Source organism: Fusarium flagelliforme (assembly GCF_020744385.1).
Source record: "Fusarium flagelliforme strain FIESC 12 MPI-CAGE-AA-0113 chromosome Unknown B0J16scaffold_8, whole genome shotgun sequence".
Taxonomy (NCBI): Eukaryota; Fungi; Ascomycota; class Sordariomycetes; order Hypocreales; family Nectriaceae; genus Fusarium; species Fusarium flagelliforme.
Genome location: NW_025763510.1, coordinates 544,042 through 562,046, shown reverse-complemented (window position 1 = coordinate 562,046; position 18,005 = coordinate 544,042). Strand labels below are relative to the sequence as shown.

At 49.9% G+C, this 18,005-nt stretch overlaps 3 protein-coding genes and 1 non-coding gene across 4 annotated transcripts; 3 read left to right on the top strand and 1 right to left on the bottom strand.

The window, feature by feature from the left end:
- The first annotated feature begins 8,745 nt into the window (after positions 1–8,745).
- Positions 8,746–8,828, top strand: B0J16DRAFT_t332. Its single transcript has one exon. It is a non-coding gene; the product is annotated as a tRNA-Lys (tRNA).
- A 1,102-nt stretch (positions 8,829–9,930) lies between these two features.
- Positions 9,931–12,427, top strand: B0J16DRAFT_389199 (uncharacterized protein; the record flags this gene model as incomplete). Its single annotated transcript, XM_046131800.1, has 2 exons — positions 9,931–11,309; positions 11,359–12,427. The coding sequence occupies 2 exons, from the start codon at positions 9,931–9,933 to the stop codon at positions 12,425–12,427; spliced, it is 2,448 nt and encodes an 815-aa protein (XP_045977657.1).
- A 99-nt stretch (positions 12,428–12,526) lies between these two features.
- On the bottom strand, positions 12,527–13,555 carry B0J16DRAFT_188834 (uncharacterized protein). Its single transcript, XM_046122759.1, has 2 exons — positions 13,233–13,555; positions 12,527–13,182 (listed from the first exon to the last, which is right to left on the bottom strand). The coding sequence occupies exons 1-2, from the start codon at positions 13,466–13,468 to the stop codon at positions 12,627–12,629; spliced, it is 792 nt and encodes a 263-aa protein (XP_045977656.1). The 5' UTR covers positions 13,469–13,555; the 3' UTR covers positions 12,527–12,626.
- Positions 13,556–14,916: 1,361 nt separating this feature from the next.
- B0J16DRAFT_349870 (uncharacterized protein) lies at positions 14,917–17,672 on the top strand. Its single transcript, XM_046128969.1, has 5 exons — positions 14,917–15,295; positions 15,343–16,092; positions 16,155–16,477; positions 16,527–16,871; positions 16,918–17,672. The coding sequence occupies exons 1-5, from the start codon at positions 15,143–15,145 to the stop codon at positions 17,585–17,587; spliced, it is 2,241 nt and encodes a 746-aa protein (XP_045977655.1). The 5' UTR covers positions 14,917–15,142; the 3' UTR covers positions 17,588–17,672.
- The last annotated feature ends 333 nt before the right edge of the window (positions 17,673–18,005 follow it).

Genomic DNA, 18,005 nt, shown 5'->3' with positions numbered 1-18,005 from the left:
GAACTGTATCCAGTTCACCAGATGCTGTTGCTGAGATGAATTGAGTGACAGGAGCAGTGACTGGGCCGCCGCTGTAGATTGTAGTAGCTGTCGCAGGTGTTACAACAATGACAGTACCGGTCTCGCTTGGGTCATCGGGAGGGAAGTACAGAGTTTCTGTAGCTGTTCCTGGAGCTCCGGTGAAGATGGTGGTGTTGCGTGGTCCGCCAGTTGCACCAGGAGCGTCCGTGATAGCTCCAGTCTCAGAAGCATCAGTATCATCATCATTGCCTGTAGGTGTCTCAATAATGAGTGTTCCAGCTTCATCAGAGGCAGTAGGAGGAATGTATACAGTCTTGGTAACTGAGTCTGTGCCTCCTCTATAACTAGTGAAAGTAGTTGTTGCCTCAATTATATCAATGTCGGTGATAGTGAAATCGCCTGTCTCCTCTGCATCATCGTCATCCGTGGCACTGGCCCCAGATCCTCCGGTAGGCGTCACGATGATCAGCGTCCCGGCTTCACCCGAAGCTGTTGGGGGGATATAGATCGTTGATGTGACAGAGGCAGGACCCCCTCTGAAGCTCGTTACCGTAGTGGCAGCCGAGATGATATCGTCAGGGTCATTGGCGTCACCAGTCTCTTCGCCATCGTCATCGCCCGTTGCACTAGCTCCAGGGCCCTCTGTGGGTGTCTCAATAATGAGTGTTCCGGCCTCTCCGGAAGCTGTAGGAGGGATGTAGATTGTTCTTGTGATGGAAGCAGATCCTCCCCTGGAGCTTGTGACCGTAGTGGCAGCCGAGATAATATCTTCGTCATCGACATCACCAGTAGCAGATGCCACAGGTCCATCCGTTCCGAACTCGATGACAACTGTGCCAGCATCTCCAGAGGCAGTAGGAGGAATGTACACAGTTTGTGTGACGGATCCAGCGATACCGCTAGATATGGTGACATTGGGAAGAACACCAGACGGTAGATCAGTTCCTGTCGGAGTTCCAGCGCCAGTGTCAGTGGCATCAGTCTCGACACCAACTGCCGGACTCTCAATGTACAAAGTACCAGGATCACCAGTACTAGCTGGGGGAACATAATAGGTCGTCGCCCTCGTACCAATGCCTTGGAGAATAACAGTAGTAGTCGATGCAGCGGAGATGGCATCAGTAGACTCGTCGTTGTCGCCAGAAGCAGCGCCATCTGTTCCTGAGGCGGGTGTCTCAACAATGAACGTGCCAGGCTCACCTGAGGTCTCAGGCGGGAAATAAATAGTCGTCGCGACAGTTCCGGTGCCCACCGTAAAGATGGTTGTACCAGATCTGGTATTAGTAGCGGTATCTTCATCTTCATCCTCGTCTCCAGTACCAGTACCAGTAGGGGTCGCACCTGAAGCAGGTGTCTCAATAATAATGATACCAGGTGCACCTGAGCCAGTTGGAGGGATATACAGCGTCCTGGTCGTAGATCCAGTGCCAGAGCTATAAACCGTCTCATTAGGTCTGATGTTGTTCTCAATGGCAGAGCTTTCACTGAGACCATCATCAGAAGCAATAGGCGTTGCAGTAACAGTCGGCGAAACAGTCGCAAAAGTTGGTGTCTCAATGATGACAGTACCAGGTTTGTCAGCCTCGGTAGGAGGAATGTAGAAAGTCCTTCTCGCAGGACTAGAACCAGCTCTAAACAAGGTGATGTTGGCAGTTCCAGTGATTGCGGGCTCAGTGGCGAGAACATCGTCTTCTCCGCGAGCAGTCGCACCTTCAGATTGTGTTTCTGTGCCTGGTGTTTCGATGATGACAGTCCAGGGCTCATTGGTGGCTTGTGGAGGGATGAAGAGTGTTGTTCTGAAGGAGCCGCGTCCTAGACGGAAGAAAGTGACTGTTGGCGAACCTCTATCAGCATCGTCCGTGATGGTGGCTTCAGGGTCTCCTCCGGAGCCACCTGTGGTGATTTGGCTATCATCGTCGGTTGTACCGGCGTCTGTCGCCGATGGTTCGCCGTCGCCATCACCATCGCCAGCCGTGCCAGTACCAGCTGCACCAGTTTCAGCAGGTCCACCAACTACTCTAGTGCCAGTCTCACCTGCATCACCAGAGTCTGTCTCAGAAGCTTCATCGTCATCCGATGCGCCAGAAGAGACACCAAGTCCAACAGTTACGCTAACTTCAACATTAGGGTCGTCTGTGGCAGTTTCTCCAGTCTCAGAATCGCGATCGCCATCATCCGTGGCAGATGGACCATCAGAGTCAATACTGGGTAAAGGACTAGTAGGAACTGGCATCTGGGGGCTGATCAAGCTGACGTCGTCATCGTCATCATCTGTGCCAGTATCTTCAGCTCCGTCTGAAGCTGTCACTGAGGCAGTTTCTCCAGTTTCTGGATCCTGAGGGCCAGCGGTGCCAGTCGCACTGGGGTCCTCATCGTCGCCTGAGCCAGTAGCTGTTGCTTGAGGTGTATCGTCATCATCAGTCGCGGTACCTGCAGACCCTGTTGCCGAAGCTTCGTCATCAGACGCGGTGGCTGTATCATCAGAATCAGATCCGTCAGATGCATTGCCGTCAGTCGGCTGAACAACAATTGGCGCTCCGTTGGAAAGCACGGTAGTAGCCTCATCATCTTCATCATCGCCATCAGCAGTCGATGTACCCGCGCCACCAGCAGGCTGTCCAGTGAGCCCCCGTTGAGTAGATGAAGACTCTGTATCTTCATCATCATCTCCTATGATGGGGGACCCAGCAGCTTGAGAGGTAGTCTGGCTACCAGCACTCGTCGCACCAGAGCTTGATCCACCAGCGCTTGAGGCTCCAGCAGATGTCGCTGATACTTCATCGTCATCGTCAGCAGCAGTACCAGTTGTCGCTGTCGTTGTTCTGCGAGTAGAGGATGTCTCCTCATCACCTTGCGGTACACGATCCGACTCAGCGACGCTTTGAGAACCAACGAGTGTGTCAATAATGATAACTTCTCGTGAAGTAGTGGTAGTGATTCGCGTAGTAGCCGATGAGCTTGAGGTGGTTGAGGGTCGAGAGGATGAAGTGGATGATCCTTGGCTCACTGTTTCACCACCTGGTCTTGTGTTGGCGCCGGGCGAAGTTGAAGCTCCAGACTGAGAGGATGACGAGCCCGATGCTCTGGATGCTGAAGCTGAGCCGCTTCCTTGCGCAGAGGTCGACGTAGTACTCTGCCCATCAGCTTCAGATCCTGTCCCGACATTGGCTGGTTCGCCCGTAAGACCTCTAGTCGAAGATGTCGATGTACTCGATCTTGTTGAAGCGGACTGTGAGCTGCCCGTAGCCTGGCTTGTACCTGAAGATGTTGAGCCAGCGTTGCTTCCACCTGCAGACGTTGAGCCAGAAGTGCTTCCACCAGCAGCCGCGGACGATCGGGTCGAAGAAGATGCAGTATCAGTCTCATCTGAGCCACCTTCTTCATCGGCAGAAGATCTTGTGTTTTGAGCACTCGTCGTAGTCCTACTGGAACTCCAACTACCCTGTCCACTACCACCAGGTCGCATAGCCGTATCAACCGTGTTAGTAAAGCCCCACCCAGACGATGCAGCCGGGTCTGGGTTAACTTGAGGCGGCCCATTCGTCAGGATAGTAGTAGCATCCTCTTCAGCATCAGCAGTAGTTCGGCTGTTGCCAGCTCTTGTGAAGCTCGTGCTATCTACGGAGCTTGGACTACCACTGCCCCAGCCTTCGACTCCGCCATTGATGTGGCTTGATCCGGTGCTTGTTGCGCGGCGAGTACTGGTTGATTCGTCGTTGGTGAGGGTTTGGACAACGTCTGCGGTGATGGTGATGACTGTGTTGCTAGATGTGACGACATAAGTTGTAGGTGTTGTTCTGATAATCGGCGATTGTCCTGAGGTCGAGCTTCGTGTAGTGCGTCTTGAAGATGAGCTATTCTCATCATCATCGGCCATATCGTCGCCCTCTGAACCGTCGCCTCCTTGAGTACCACCTTTGAGCGGGTCGTCGTCGTCGTCTGAGCCACCATCGGAAGCGCTTCCAGTGTTTTGAGATGAGCCAGCAGATCGTGTGCTGCTTCGGCTTTGGCTACCGCCAGAACCTCCAGCTCCAGAGTCGCCTGAGCCACCGTTGTTTGTGGTATCGTCGTCGTCATCGCCCGGTTGGCCGCCATTGCCGGAGGTGTTACCAGTGCCTGATCCCGATGATCCATTTCCAGATGAACCATTGCCTTGAGTACCTCCGCTGCCGGAGCCTGAGGACCCAGCACCAGAGCCGGAAGAAGAACCCGAGCCCGATCCTGAGCCCGAGCCGGAGCCGGAATCCCCAGTGATGGAGCCACTTCCTCCTTGGTTGCCGGAGGACCCTCCAGTAGTGGGAGAGTTATTGTCACCATCAGGCGTCAAGACAATAACAGTACCGGGGTTTCCGCCCTCGGGAGGAATGGTGAGTGTCTGCCGTGGTCCTTCATCACCACCTTGAGATCCGCCGGGTCGACCTTGAACGCCGCCAAAGTCAAACTCGTCGTCATCTCCAGATCCATCTTCACCACCGTTCGCACCGCCAGCTGAGCCATCGCCAGATCCTGATCCTGATCCTGATCCTGATCCAGAGCCTCCGAATCCGTTGGGCACTCCACGGGTGATAGTGGTGTACGAAACCGCTCCTTCAGGACGAGTGCGCGTAGGCGGAAATGCTGAACCGCCACCACCAGTAACTGGGGCACCAGCAGGTCGTCCATTAATACCTCCGGGAGGAGTCTGAATGAGAACAGTACCGGGCTTCGTTCCTGTCGGAGGAATCGTCGTTCGGATAGGCGCTGTCGGAGTAACGCTTCCCTCGGCGGGTTCGATGATGGTCACGTAACCAGTGGCATCTGTCGGTTGAAGAGTGATCGTTTGGCCAGCGAAAAGACCAAGAGAACTCAAGGCGTTGGTGGCCAGAGGGACAAGACTCAAAGGCGCCAATGTTCCAGGCACGGGTGTTTGGATGATGATTGTCCCGGGTCTGTCGCCGCTCGGTGCGACCGTAATTCTGATCGGGGTCGTACCCGTGAATGAAACACCAGCTGGTTCAATCACGGTGACATAATCACCCGCAGAAGCGGGTTCGAGTGTAATACCTTGGGGCAACCCATTAATTGACGAAACAGGGACATTAATAATGACGGATCCTCGGTTGGTGCCAGTTGGTGTAATGGTAACCAGCTGAAGTGATGCAAGCGTGCCAGAAACAGGCTGCAGCACAGTAACATAACCAGTGGAATCCTGCGGCTCCAACCTAACAGGCGACAAAACACCCAACGTAGCATCCGCCCCGAGCGTCTCGGGCGTCTCAATAATAATCTGTCCCGGCCTCCCATCCCTCGGCGGAACAACCTGTGTAACCGGTGCAGAGATAGGTCTGTCGCCCGTATACGGTCTTATAATAATAACATACTCTCTATCATCTGTCGCAGGAATGACCACATTCTCGGGCGCCGACGACCCACCGGGCTGTTCGACGATGACAATACCCGGTTCATCGCCCTGCGGAGGAACAGTGTACAAGGCTGTTACTGAACCTCTGTAGGGCTTTGTGACTGTGATGTAGTCTGCGAGAACGGGATAAACCGAGACATAGGTGTAGCACACCCCTGAGAATTCGTTGTTAATGTTCAGGACGGACCTATCGTTTTGAACGCCGAATTGGGCGTGGCATGTGGCTGCCCAACTGGCGATGAGAAGGCGCTGTAGCAAAGACCGCATTGTTACGGTGGCTTGCACAGCGTGCATGAGAAACAAACAATAGTATAATATGGTAGTATAGAAGCGAAATAGAGATTCATCCACGCGTCTCGCGCGAAGAGAAGTATAGTATGGTTATAAACCTGTTGATCTTGCCTCACATCCGCATTCAGGACCTTCAGTCCCACTGCATGGTTTGGTAGAATTATGATGTCGAGATGCATAGCTACAAAGGTATTGTCACGCTAGATCTAGGTTGCTAAGACGGAAGCCTTCATGCCAATCGAGTAGAGTCAGAGCGGATTGGATTCCGTACTAACACACACGTTCCTGCATAGAAACCCCAAAACGTTTCTGTTGAAGTAGAGACGTCTCGGCCAAATAGGTTGCTGGACCGGGCTGTTGGTCCTTGGAATGCTGTCATGTCGCCGTTAACAAGACGACAGTATGCCATGAAAGGAAAGGTGCGTGTGAAACTGCGAGGAAGAAAGCCAAGGTGGGATTTACCTGTATGATTTTTTATTGTGTAGCCATGATATTATTGGACAATGTACGGTGAAGACAGTGCCTGGTGTGCCTGGGCCTATTTGCAAGGGACCGGATATGTTTGGCTACGTTGAAGTCACAGTTATGCAAGTGATATGTAAATAATTATCCAGCCAAACTTTGCCTCGCCACAGCTACATGCTTGCTTTCATGCATCTTCCCTCCCCAAACAACGAGAATACGGCATTGTTCTGCCTATCACCCCAGCAGGCATGGAAGTGTCACTCACAATTCCACAGTGACCGGACCTACTTAAAATCAGAGCAGCCTCCGCAGATGACAAAATCACCCAAGACAATCGAATCAAGAACGTTGATCTAAGACAAATGACAGCTTTTATGGATATCTGTCTCAATGCCATCTCCTTGACGTTCCACTAGCCCCAGAAGCCAGTCTCCTTAGCCCAGTAAACTAATAATTCTGACAGAATCTTATCTTTCTCTAAATCCGGTAGCTTACCTGCCCTGTATTTAAACCATCTCAGTAAGTCAACGCTGAAAGCTAGTCTAAACTAGCAGGGCGGCCGCCAGGCCAGGAGTGTTGAGGTACAGCACATTCCAATGCAGACAGATCTGTCACATCGTAATCTGGATATCGTGTTACACAAGACATGTGGACGTTGTTGATCGGGTCTAGCGCGGGAGGAAAAGCTCCCGCCACTTGACTGCGTGCGGTTACTTTACGATCTGCGGCTGGATCGGTGGGAATGACTAGACCTCTTGGGCGGGAATACCACACGACCCTTGTAGTTTCTATTACGAATCTGGCATAGTTGCATTTTGTGTAACACAGAGGTAAGACATGCTCATAAGACTGGCGACTTTGATTCTGTATTCTGTTATTCGTAGTCCACGTGAAGGAGATTTGTTGGCTGGTTAATAAATTCTTGAGTTCTCAATGAGTCTTCGCAACTCGGTACTCAACTGATTGATGACAACAGCGATGGAAGTACAAATGCGCTGGGTGACTGTCCTCTCTGCACAGTGAAGCATATTAACACCTTGCCACATGGAAACGATTTTTCTATCCTGTACCAATACGTAATTGAAACCATCCCCGTGTATGAAACCATACACTCTCATTAGCATTTCTTACCAAGCACGCCTTCTCTTGGCAGTGAGCACTCGAATTCCGAACGGGCCGGATCAGCAACGAGGCATTGTCTTACACTAAACAGGCTTCCCTCAGGCGAAGTGCGTTTGTTAACAAGTAACGGTTAGCTTCAGCGTCTTACACATGTAGCTCTAGAACCAGCAGTCGTGGTGTGTTGATATTGTGCTGCTTCGTGAAAGGTGAATTGGGAGGAAACGTTCGTTTTTGAAAGTTATGGCTGAACTCCGTGTACCTGGGTCTTTCCATGCCAGGGACAAGACCTGATCTACATATTGACGTGTGCTGGAAAGTTTATCTTTATGCAAGGTACAATGCAGGGGTTCAGGTCGATGTGCAGGCCTGTTTTCATCTTGTGTGGTACGTCATGTTTAGATCAATGACTTGGCTGCCAATCAACTCACGTTCTTTTGATACCCAATTACCTGTTTGGTAATGGAACCCAGCAGTCCTGTACTCTGCACATCTCAGACCAATGTCCCTTGTACCAAATATGCATCGCTTGCAGGTGTCATTCCTAACTCGAAAAGAGCAGTCATGTAACAGGCCTGGTTCCCGTCCTTTTCCTTTGTGATACAGATCTAGAATACCTGGTTCCAATTTCCCAGAGATTTAAGTAGATGAATATAAATCGTTAGTTGTCAGATAATTGTACTCTCAATTTGCGACTGCTACTCACGAAAAGTTACATTTGATCTCACTCGCCCGGATAGAGCTTCTGCAGATCCGGTACTCGACACACCACTAGACTAATGTACCCGAGCACATTACCATTAGCTCCAAGATAAAGTTATGCCGCGAGCGCACAGGTATTCGATTTAGTCACAACAACCGCCCAGAATTCAGCATGATCGGCACTTGAACGTTTTTGGACGGATATTCAACGGAAACGTAGCGCATCTGAAGAATGTGGCTTGAGGCGTGAAGTACCGCATTCGCCTACTCGACCAATGATGCAACATGAGAGACAGGAGATGAGATATGTGATGTGCTGTATGCTGGTAGTGGAAAATTGAACTGGGATACAGGGTATGTAATTTGTGACTGCCTAAAAGTATGTGTCGTTGTTGTTATTACACACAGTAGATATAATCATTTCAAAAAGGTTGTAGAGGGATATTTTCAGGCTCAAAAGACAAGAGATATCCTACGGTGAATTAGTTTGAGCGTGAGCGTAGCGATAACGGTCGAAATGTTTGATGCGGTTAGATTTCTTACCATGATGTCAATCTTGCACAACCCGTCAATCTGCCCAGGAATTTGACCAAAGCCACTCAAACAAGACCAAACGGCATATTCTTTAACGAAGTTCAATTTAAAGATAATCTCAACCAAGAACCACGGCTTTCAGAACTGTAAAAGCATTCAACGTGTCTCCTGTATGCCAATTGCGATGCGTTCTTTCAACCAATCAGAGCCACGCCCGGTTAGCTCAATCGGTAGAGCGTGAGACTCTTACGAGTACGCGATCTCAAGGTTGCGGGTTCGACCCCCGCATCGGGCTGTTCCTATAAAAACGATTGCAAACATCGTGGCATATTTTTTTGCATTTTTGCTTAATTGATTTTCTTGTCCGTCTGATATCTTAACATAACGCCGATGCTTGTGGATCCCAAGGCCCGTATCTCCAGGCTGATATAAATTTTATATGGCACTGGGATAGTAAGTGCTTTCTTATGTAACTTAACGACTTCTTGAAATGCATATCTTTTTGTAGTCTGAAAATCTTCAGTAATCAGTAAGGCAACTCTTCTTCCCAAGCAATTGCTTGATTACCTATGTTTCCTAGAATTTCAACCTCAAATTCGCGCAACATGACGCAAGATCTTCCAATTTCCGTTGTTGAAGATTCACCGGTGCGGGACGTCGGGGCCTAAGAATATTTCCCCGAGATCTTCCTATAGACAAACCAAGGCAGAGAAGTTATATCAGTTTCACATCGTTGGCCTAAGCTTCTCTCCAGGAACAAGCACTGACCATCGTACCTCCTCAAGTCAAATATCCGCTGATTTATTTCCTAATAGGCCTCCCGCGTAGCCTATTTCCATTTCCATATCAGACCGGGTTGCTGATCCCAGCAGCTGACCAACAAAATGCCGCAGCAGCACATGCGCATTAGGCATCAATCTCACAGATCATACACTTTTATCTCGCGCATCATGTGATACAGCCTAACGGCAGGCAGCACATGCAAGAAATCAGTCATGTCCGACTTCGTCATTCGAGGGACAAAGGCCATGGTTAGAAATGCATTGTGTATCTCATTAACTGGCTCGAGAAGTTACACAAATGCAAGATCTAAATCAAGGCTCTTCAATATGCTTGTCAAAAAAAGAAAAGAAAAGCAAACAAATAGATCTTCAATATGATATAATTGTACATCTTATCTTACCTGCTCAGATCCCGCAGAAAAAGGGTCTCGCTGACCCTGCATCCTTGCTTTTCCAGTGGATCACCAGAACACGTCAGACCTGTCCCCCAGATCCAGCCCTGCCATGGCGTCATGCCTCCCGCCTCTAGCTCCAAACCGGTCTCGTTAAATACTGCCTAGCCAGGACCCTGAATTATACGACAGCTTTTATGGTGTTTTTTCTGTTTGAGTAAAAATGCCCAAGAAATTACCGTCTTTGAGGTCAAAACCTCCTTCGGTGAGGAAACCACCGACAACTACCCATTCTAGACCTACAAGTTCCCATGGACCGCCGCCGCCACCACCTTCGAATCCTCCAAATCTGAGGCCTCCGGCTGCCGAGAGAGCTAGATCTCATGAGACTGAGAGTCGGAGACCAAAGTATCCTCCTACATCTAGACATTCTTACTATGGTCGTCCAACGCCAAATGATCGTCCAGCGCCAACACGGAGGGATTCAGGATACAGATCTGTTTCACCTCGGGGCCGACAGCCTCCACCACCTCCTCCTCCTCCAGCGCCTGCAGGAAGAACGCTTAGACGTCGCGTGACGAGAGATTCAGATTGGATGTCAGAAGATGAGAGCAGACCTACATCGCAAAGACGAACTCCAAGCCCTCGTCGTCAAAGACCAGAACCTCGACCTCATGGACATGAGACACCGCCATGGCCTAGTTCTCCAAAACCAGCTAACGCAAGACCAGCGATGAGATCTTACCCGACTGATAGTTCTCGCCCAGATCCAAGACGATTTCATTCTTATGATGCACCGCCTTCACCAAGACGTCCTCCAGGAGCAGGCAAGCGGTCTCCTCCTTCCGGATATAGACCTGCGCCTCACCTAGCTTCTGACATACTTCGAGGAAGACCTCGGTCTCGAGGAGACTCGCCGCTACAAAATGAGACACATCGTCCTGTGCCTGAGAGAAGACCAAGCCATAACACTAACAGCCCTCGCCATTCACCCATGACACAACCTGCCAGTCCGCGCCATTCGCCTAGGACGCAACCTGCAAGCCCACGTCACTCACCAAGAACACAGCCCGCCAGACCAGCAAAACAACATGAACCCTCAGATAAACCAGAACCCCAGAAGAAAGGCTTCGACTTCATGAAACACCTTCCCCAGGCCTTCGCCACCTACGCCGGTGTAAACGCCCTAAGCGAGCACGCAGACACCGCAAAAGAATGGGCAGACTGGTTCATGAACCTCCGCAAAACGCCCGCCGAAATCCACGAACTCTCCGCCAAAGTAACAACCGCAAAGGACACCATCACCCAAATTCAAAACAGTCTCGAAGCTCGACCTGATATCATCGACGGCGATGACGCTAAACCTATGAGGAAGCAGATTGACGATGCTATCAAGAATGCTACTACCGCTTTGGATGAAATGACCAAGTTGTTACAGGAGATAAGTAGCGATGGCCTTGAAGGGACGGCTTTTAGGGGCTTGGAGGAGTTTTATAATTCTTACAAGTATAAGGATGAATGGGAAGAGAAGATTAAGATTGCTGATGCGGATCTTGAGAAGGAGTTGGGGGCTTTGAGCAAGATTATGGTTAACATTTACTCGTGAGTTACCTTCCTATGCTTTTGGCTTCAGTTACTAACGTTGGCTTAGACGTGCGCTGAGCAAACCTGCGCCACCTGGGTTGAATAATCCTGTACCGCCACCTGCGCCGGGACAGAATGCTGATTCGGGTTATGCACGACGACCAAGTGCTGCAGGTCATGGATCTAGATCGAGGGTTGCTTCGCCGATTTTGGAACCGCCTCCCGTGGGCAAGTATCGAAAGTCTGTCGATGGTGATGAAGAACCGAAGACTACTGAAACGACCGAAGTGAAGAACGAAGCTGTTCCGGAGGTGGTAGTTAATGATGAACAGCCGGCGGGAGGAAAGAAGGCAGAGGATATGCAGGCCGGCGTTGGAGAGGCTAATGTCAAAGAGACTACTGACACAAACTCGGAATCTCCCAAAGGCACAAAGCTAAAGGTTGACGATGAGCCAGTTGATGTACCACCAGCGCCGGCGACCGAGCCTGAGATAAAAGCTCCGGAGCCACCGAAGGAAGAACCAACTGGTATAAAGCCAGCTCAACCAACACCATCGGTAGCCCAACCTCCAAAACAACCATCCCCACCAACAAAATCCCCAGAAGACACACTCCTCGACGCAGCCTGGAACGGCGACATCCAAGCCTGCACCAACGCCCTCCGCCACGCCTCCCCAACAACCCGCGACTCCCACGGCCTAACACCCCTCCACCTAGCCTGCGAACGCGACCACCTCGCCATAACAATGCTCCTCCACGACACAGGCGTATCCTCCAACGTCCACGACCTTCACGAACGTACCCCTCTACACTTAGCAGCGCGCTACGGATCATCCGCCATTGTAGAATATCTACTAGACGACTGCAAAGCTGATCCAAACGCAAAGACAGATGATGGTAGGACGCCGTTGCATTATGCGGCGGTTGTTGATGATGAGGAGCGCAGGGAGGTTGTTAGGTTGTTGAGGGATTTCGGAGCTGATCCTACTGTTAAGGATTCGAGGGGGATGACGCCGAGGGATTTGGCGCAGAGGAGGGATTTGTGGGATGTTTCAGCCACGTTGAGACGGGCGGAGAAGAGATGGGAGGAGGAGCATCATCAGAATTGGTTTCAGAGACATGGACTGAAGCGGTAGTTGAAAGGGTTCAGGATGTAGTGAAGCGGTGTATTTCATATCTAGATAGGATCCAACATGCGATTATACAGCGACAAAGATAGGGAAGTTTTAAACGGAGAATTCAAGTCGCTTTCGAAAACAGGAGCTTAGTTTGGTCTCAGACAAGCGTTTGATCTTGAAGGCTCACTTGAATAATAAACTCCCAGTCTATCATAGCCTAACAGCATCCACCGGAGCCACAACCATGCTCATGACCATGTCCGTGTCCATTCTCATGAGCCCTCTTAGCATCCCTCTCCTCCAACCCCTCAGCCTCCTGACTCTGACAACTAACATGAAAAGCACTCAACTTGATCAACCCCTCCATCTCCCTCAACAGCCCAATATTCTCCTTGAAATCATCCGTCTCGCGAAACTTCTGATGCGCTTCCAAACTAGGCCAACCAATGAACGCAGCAAGCATGCAGCCGGTTTTGCTCTCGTCTCCGCGGACCGGTACGTCGTTTTCTACGCTCCAGCCGTAGCTGATGCCGCGCCAGTCTGGGGATGCTTTGAGGGCTTGCGCGGCGAATTGCTCGAGACGACGGGTTGCGGCGGCGCGGGATGATATGGAGTAGTCACCCGGAAAGAAGGCGACGAGGACTTCTGTTACTGGGGAGCGGGCGCTGTCGAGGACGTCCTCTGGTGGGAAGGGGTTGAGAGTTACGTGTTTGTTGATAGATTTCTCGAAACTAACAAGTGGTTTGAGAGATTCGATGATAGGACCATGATCACTTGTATCTCATTAGTACTGCGCACACCATATATAACTCATTTAACTCACGCGCTCTTTGGATAATTCAAATGATCATCCAACGTATCCCAATCCAAAAACAACCACAATCTCGAAGGATCCTCCACCTCAAGACCGTGATACACCCGTCGTGCACCAGGTTGCCTCAACACTGTCTCGATGACATTTTGATAAGTTTTTCCAGCTGCGGATTCATCAAAGAAGTTTACGCCTTCATTGACGGTGACGTATGCAAACTCTGTGACGTTCTTTACTTGAGAAGACATTTTGAGAATTGAGAGAAAGAAGGTATGATACGAGTATGATGCTGCGTTTGGAGGGGTAAATATGAGGTGATGGTGGGGTGGGGGAAGAAATTAAAGGGAAATGGTTAGCAGAAATGCGTCGAAGTTGGGGTGGACAAGTTCGGTGTTTTCTTTCAGCTTTGGTGGGTCTACGCGTTTCCATTTAAGGGAAGCATCATGATGCATCATAATGATATAAATGGATTGACTAACTCAAAGGATCAACGGAACAATAAATGTAGCAGTGATTGAGCTCACGTACTAATTCTATTCTTGCTTATGAATCATGACAGTGCAAGTAACTGAAGCATTAACATAAGAAGCCATGCATTGCTATCATCAACATGACTTACATGAAGTGAACAAGATTGTTTCGTCCCATTCATCATCATCTACATTACTGAAGCATTTGATAGATAAGTAATCGCCCCAACCTCATAACTACAGCGATTAGCTTAACGTTATACTTATGAGAAGTCCGTAGATCTATATCTCGTTTAACAACAGCGTTACGAATAAACAATGCCAAAGCTTCATTTCGGATTACATGATTTTGATGGATTCGAACAAAGATGAATGAAGCTCTTTTGAATGGCTCTGTAAGTACCTTATTGTCTGCTGTTATCTGGTTTGTGCCATTTCTACAGCATGTCGGTCAAAGGTCTGACCTAGTCTTTTGGAACCAGTCTTCGAGCTGCAACACAGGTGAATATTGCACTAGTTCATTGGTGTTACCGAAGTTCTGGAATCATATACAGCGTCATGGGAAGACAAGTCCTTATGTGCAAGGATCCGCACACCTGGTTAGCTGTGGCCTTACCGTCAGGGTAGGAAACTTAGACTGACTTTTAGGTTACGTTATTTATGCAGTCTAAGCCTTAGAGGACGTCTCTTCTGTCACTCACCTGCTTACATCCCAAGACATTTAACTTATTGACAGGCGACGATTGGACGGAATTATTATATGACCTTGCAATTTATTTTCAGTGCGGAATTGCCACAGCGGATGGTTGCCGTTGTCGAGGATAACGTTAACCGTTAGAGCCATGCGAAGACCCTCAATGCGCAAAGATACGTACTCACAAGGGTCCTCCTCCGAACCTCATTGACGCTGCTATTCCTGTACCATTAATAGAAGGACAGGTGTGAAATAGCTACTAACTACATAACACAAAGCCATCAATCACATATCTTCCTACCCCGCATCCATCCAATTCTCCATCACAGTAGACCATTTCTTCATTCTCTTAAACCCGTATCATAACCGAAAGTGCCTGATCTTTACTCCTTTCAGTAAAGTCTCAAGAGCTTGCTGTCACTGTGGTGTCAAAAACAAGACTAAGCAAACACCCCAGCGAATCACAGCCCAGCAAGGGGAAAACATCACACTGCCCCATCCGATCCTCAGGGAAGCTTGTCAACTCCACGATCGAGGACCACCTAGCGGCTTCCCCTGCCAAAACCCAACATACCCAACCCCCAGGTTCTCGGGCGTCCTTTAGTGTCCGCTGCAATCGAGATTTTGTACTGCACTACCGGTATAGCACTGCCGGTATACCTGTTTCTGTCCGTTACAGTTAGTATCAAGGGAAAGGTACAGCAGCACGTCCAGGGGACCTGCACCGCTGCGCGCGTACCCATGGACGGGCTGGCGTCATGAGCCCTCAGTCTCAGTACAAACCTCTTCTTCCAGCGCCTGAGGCTGGAGGAGGACCTGGTGGTCAGGACCCAGATAAACGGGTTGCTGCCAAGCGGAGAAGAGCAAACAGGCCCAATGCCTGCGAGAACTGTCGTGTCAAAAAAGCCCGTGTAAGTTCACCGTCCCTCTACCTCGTGTTTTCTGTCTGACCCGCCAGTGCGACGGTAAAAGACCCAGCTGTTCAAAGTGCGAGACATGGGGTATTACCTGTGTCTACAGCGTCGACCATCTCGGCAAAGTAGAAAGGGAACTCAAAGACCACCGCGACATTCTCGAGCTGCTGCTCTCCCTCCCTGAAGATGAAGCACTCGCTGCTCATCGGCAGCTGCGCAGCACGAGTAATCTCGCTGATGCCCTGTCTTCGCTGCAAGGCAGTATGCATGGCAGGCATAGACCGTCAAGTATACGGACTGCACAGGCAATATCGCCTCCCACGTCGTCAAGTCTTGAGTTTGAATTGACGGTGCGGCATCCCAACGCCTATCCCACTTTGTTCCCCTTGGACATCCCCTCTTTGAGCGCTGATCCACGCCTGAGGCCTGTTCAGCGATCGCAGGGTCTTTTGGAGGGATCTTCGCCTTCTGACACAATGTCGCCTTCGACATCGTCTAGCAATGATCAATCTGGCGCTACACCGAGTGATCGGCCAAGTATTAAACAAGAAGAAGACATTGGTCCTCATCGCGATAAATACTGCGATGAACGGTTACACCAGCTACAAATCGGATACTGGACCGGCGTGTCCATTGAAGATGAAGTCGCAGCCAGCGCAATCTCGCACTACCTCAAAGGCAACCACGCGATATTCGGCTTCTTCGACCCAGACTTATTCATACAAGATCTCATCGCCCACCAACACAACTACTGCTCATCATTTCTAGTAAATGCCCTGCTGGCCCACGCATGTGTGAGTCTCAAGTCCAATTGCCACCACCCTTGCCACTAGCTGACGTCTGATCCACCGTACAGCAAGCTTACTCAGTCGTTGACGAACCTGTCGGCGCTCTGAGTCAAGAGTTTGTCAGTAACGCTGGTGTTTTATGGCGCGCCGAGAGATCGACAGACTCGCTTGTTAACGTAGCTGCCATTCTCATGCTGAGCGTCAGTTGCCATGTTTCAAAGTCGGACATTGATAGTCATGAGCTTCTTGATGATGGGCGCGCGATGGCGGAAAGCATGAAGCTCTTTGGCGTGCGGCATACACCTGAGAATGCAGCATCCTTTGAAGCTATGGACCCAGATACTAAGCGCGCAACAGCGCACGTAGCCTGGGGCGCATACAGCTACCTAACGTAAGTCCCAATCTTTACCTTCTTTTAGCTACCCATGCTAAGACTCCAGATTAAACTCGTTCTGGGTCCCCACAAAGCCCATCCCATTCCCACCCATGTTCCCTGTTCCGGGACGAAACAGCCATGATACGGTAGATGAAAGGTTAGCAGTTCATTGGCCTCGACACTTCATCCCTGACTATGCAGGCCAAACGTTCCAAGCGCTCTGTGAGATGTGGACTATAATGCAAGAGTTTGTGGCTGTTTACTCTGCGCAGCAGGGTGGGGCTATAAGGATTCCTCTAGCGTTTGTCGAGGCAAAGTATCAGAAGATTCTGGCTTTGACGGATTCTTTGCCGGAAGAGATGTCTTCTCTTGATCCGAGGAATATGCCTGATCATGTCATAGCATTCAAGTAAGCCCCCAGTTTACATGGCGATGCGGGAACTGACTGTGACTAGTGTTCTATTGCATGTGGCTATTACGAATCTCTTTCATCCGTTCATCATGGATCCGATTAATGAGCAACTCAATTCTGCTTCTCTGCAGTCAGCCAGAGCAGTTGTACGAGCCTCAATAAATCAGCTTCAACGACTCATCGTTATAAGCCGTCTCTACCATCCACATGCCCACTCCCTAAGCATGCTATCCTCCGCAGTAGTCCACGTCAGCAACACAATAATCCGCGACGTCGCCCTCCAAAACCAAACCCTCCAACCCTCTACCTTCCCCGACTTCCACCTCTCGGACCAAGTAAACACGGACAATCCTCACTGGCACTTTTACTTCCTAGCCTGCCTGGCAGCGTGCCAAGACCTCGGCGCGTGCTTCCCCGTCTTCGAGCCCGTGGGCAAAGGACTTCTCGCCATGGCGATGCGGGAGGGCAGCATGTCAGCCGCCGAAGCAAACCGGTTGATGCGTGCGCTGGAAGGACAACGACCACGGGAGGTGGAGACGTTTGGGAGCTTTGTGATAGATTTTGATCTGGAGGCTACGAAGCAGGGGGGTGGGCAGGTCAAGGATTTGGCGGCGCAGTTTGACGAGTTGAGCATGCATAATGAATTTACGGAGGGAGGGGATTTTGTTGTTGATATGAGTGAAGAGGATATAAGAAGGAGATGGGATGGGTAACATTAACGAAATAAGGAATGTATGAGTCAAGATTGTTAGATCAATGAATCAGTCTAAGCTTAATGAGCAAAAAGGTATATTTTAGTTCACATAAACTCGAAAAGCTTCTAGCCTAGCTGTGCTGATATTTGGGGATGATTCTTGCTAGGAACACTTGCGCTGATGATGCTGACCTTCAGATTAAGGAGGGTAATTTCAAGTACGAGAACCATCTTGTTAGCATATTCATATGGGCTTGTTCAGCTAAAATCGATACACTGTCTGTTTACATAAATGAGCTATCAAGACTGAATGTTTGTGCTGAGACCAAATCAATATCTTGCTTTAGACGGTTACATTTAGTTCTCAGCTTAACATCTCATCATCTTTCTGGTTATAGAGCGCATATGTCGTACAAGCTCCTGTGATATATTTCCGA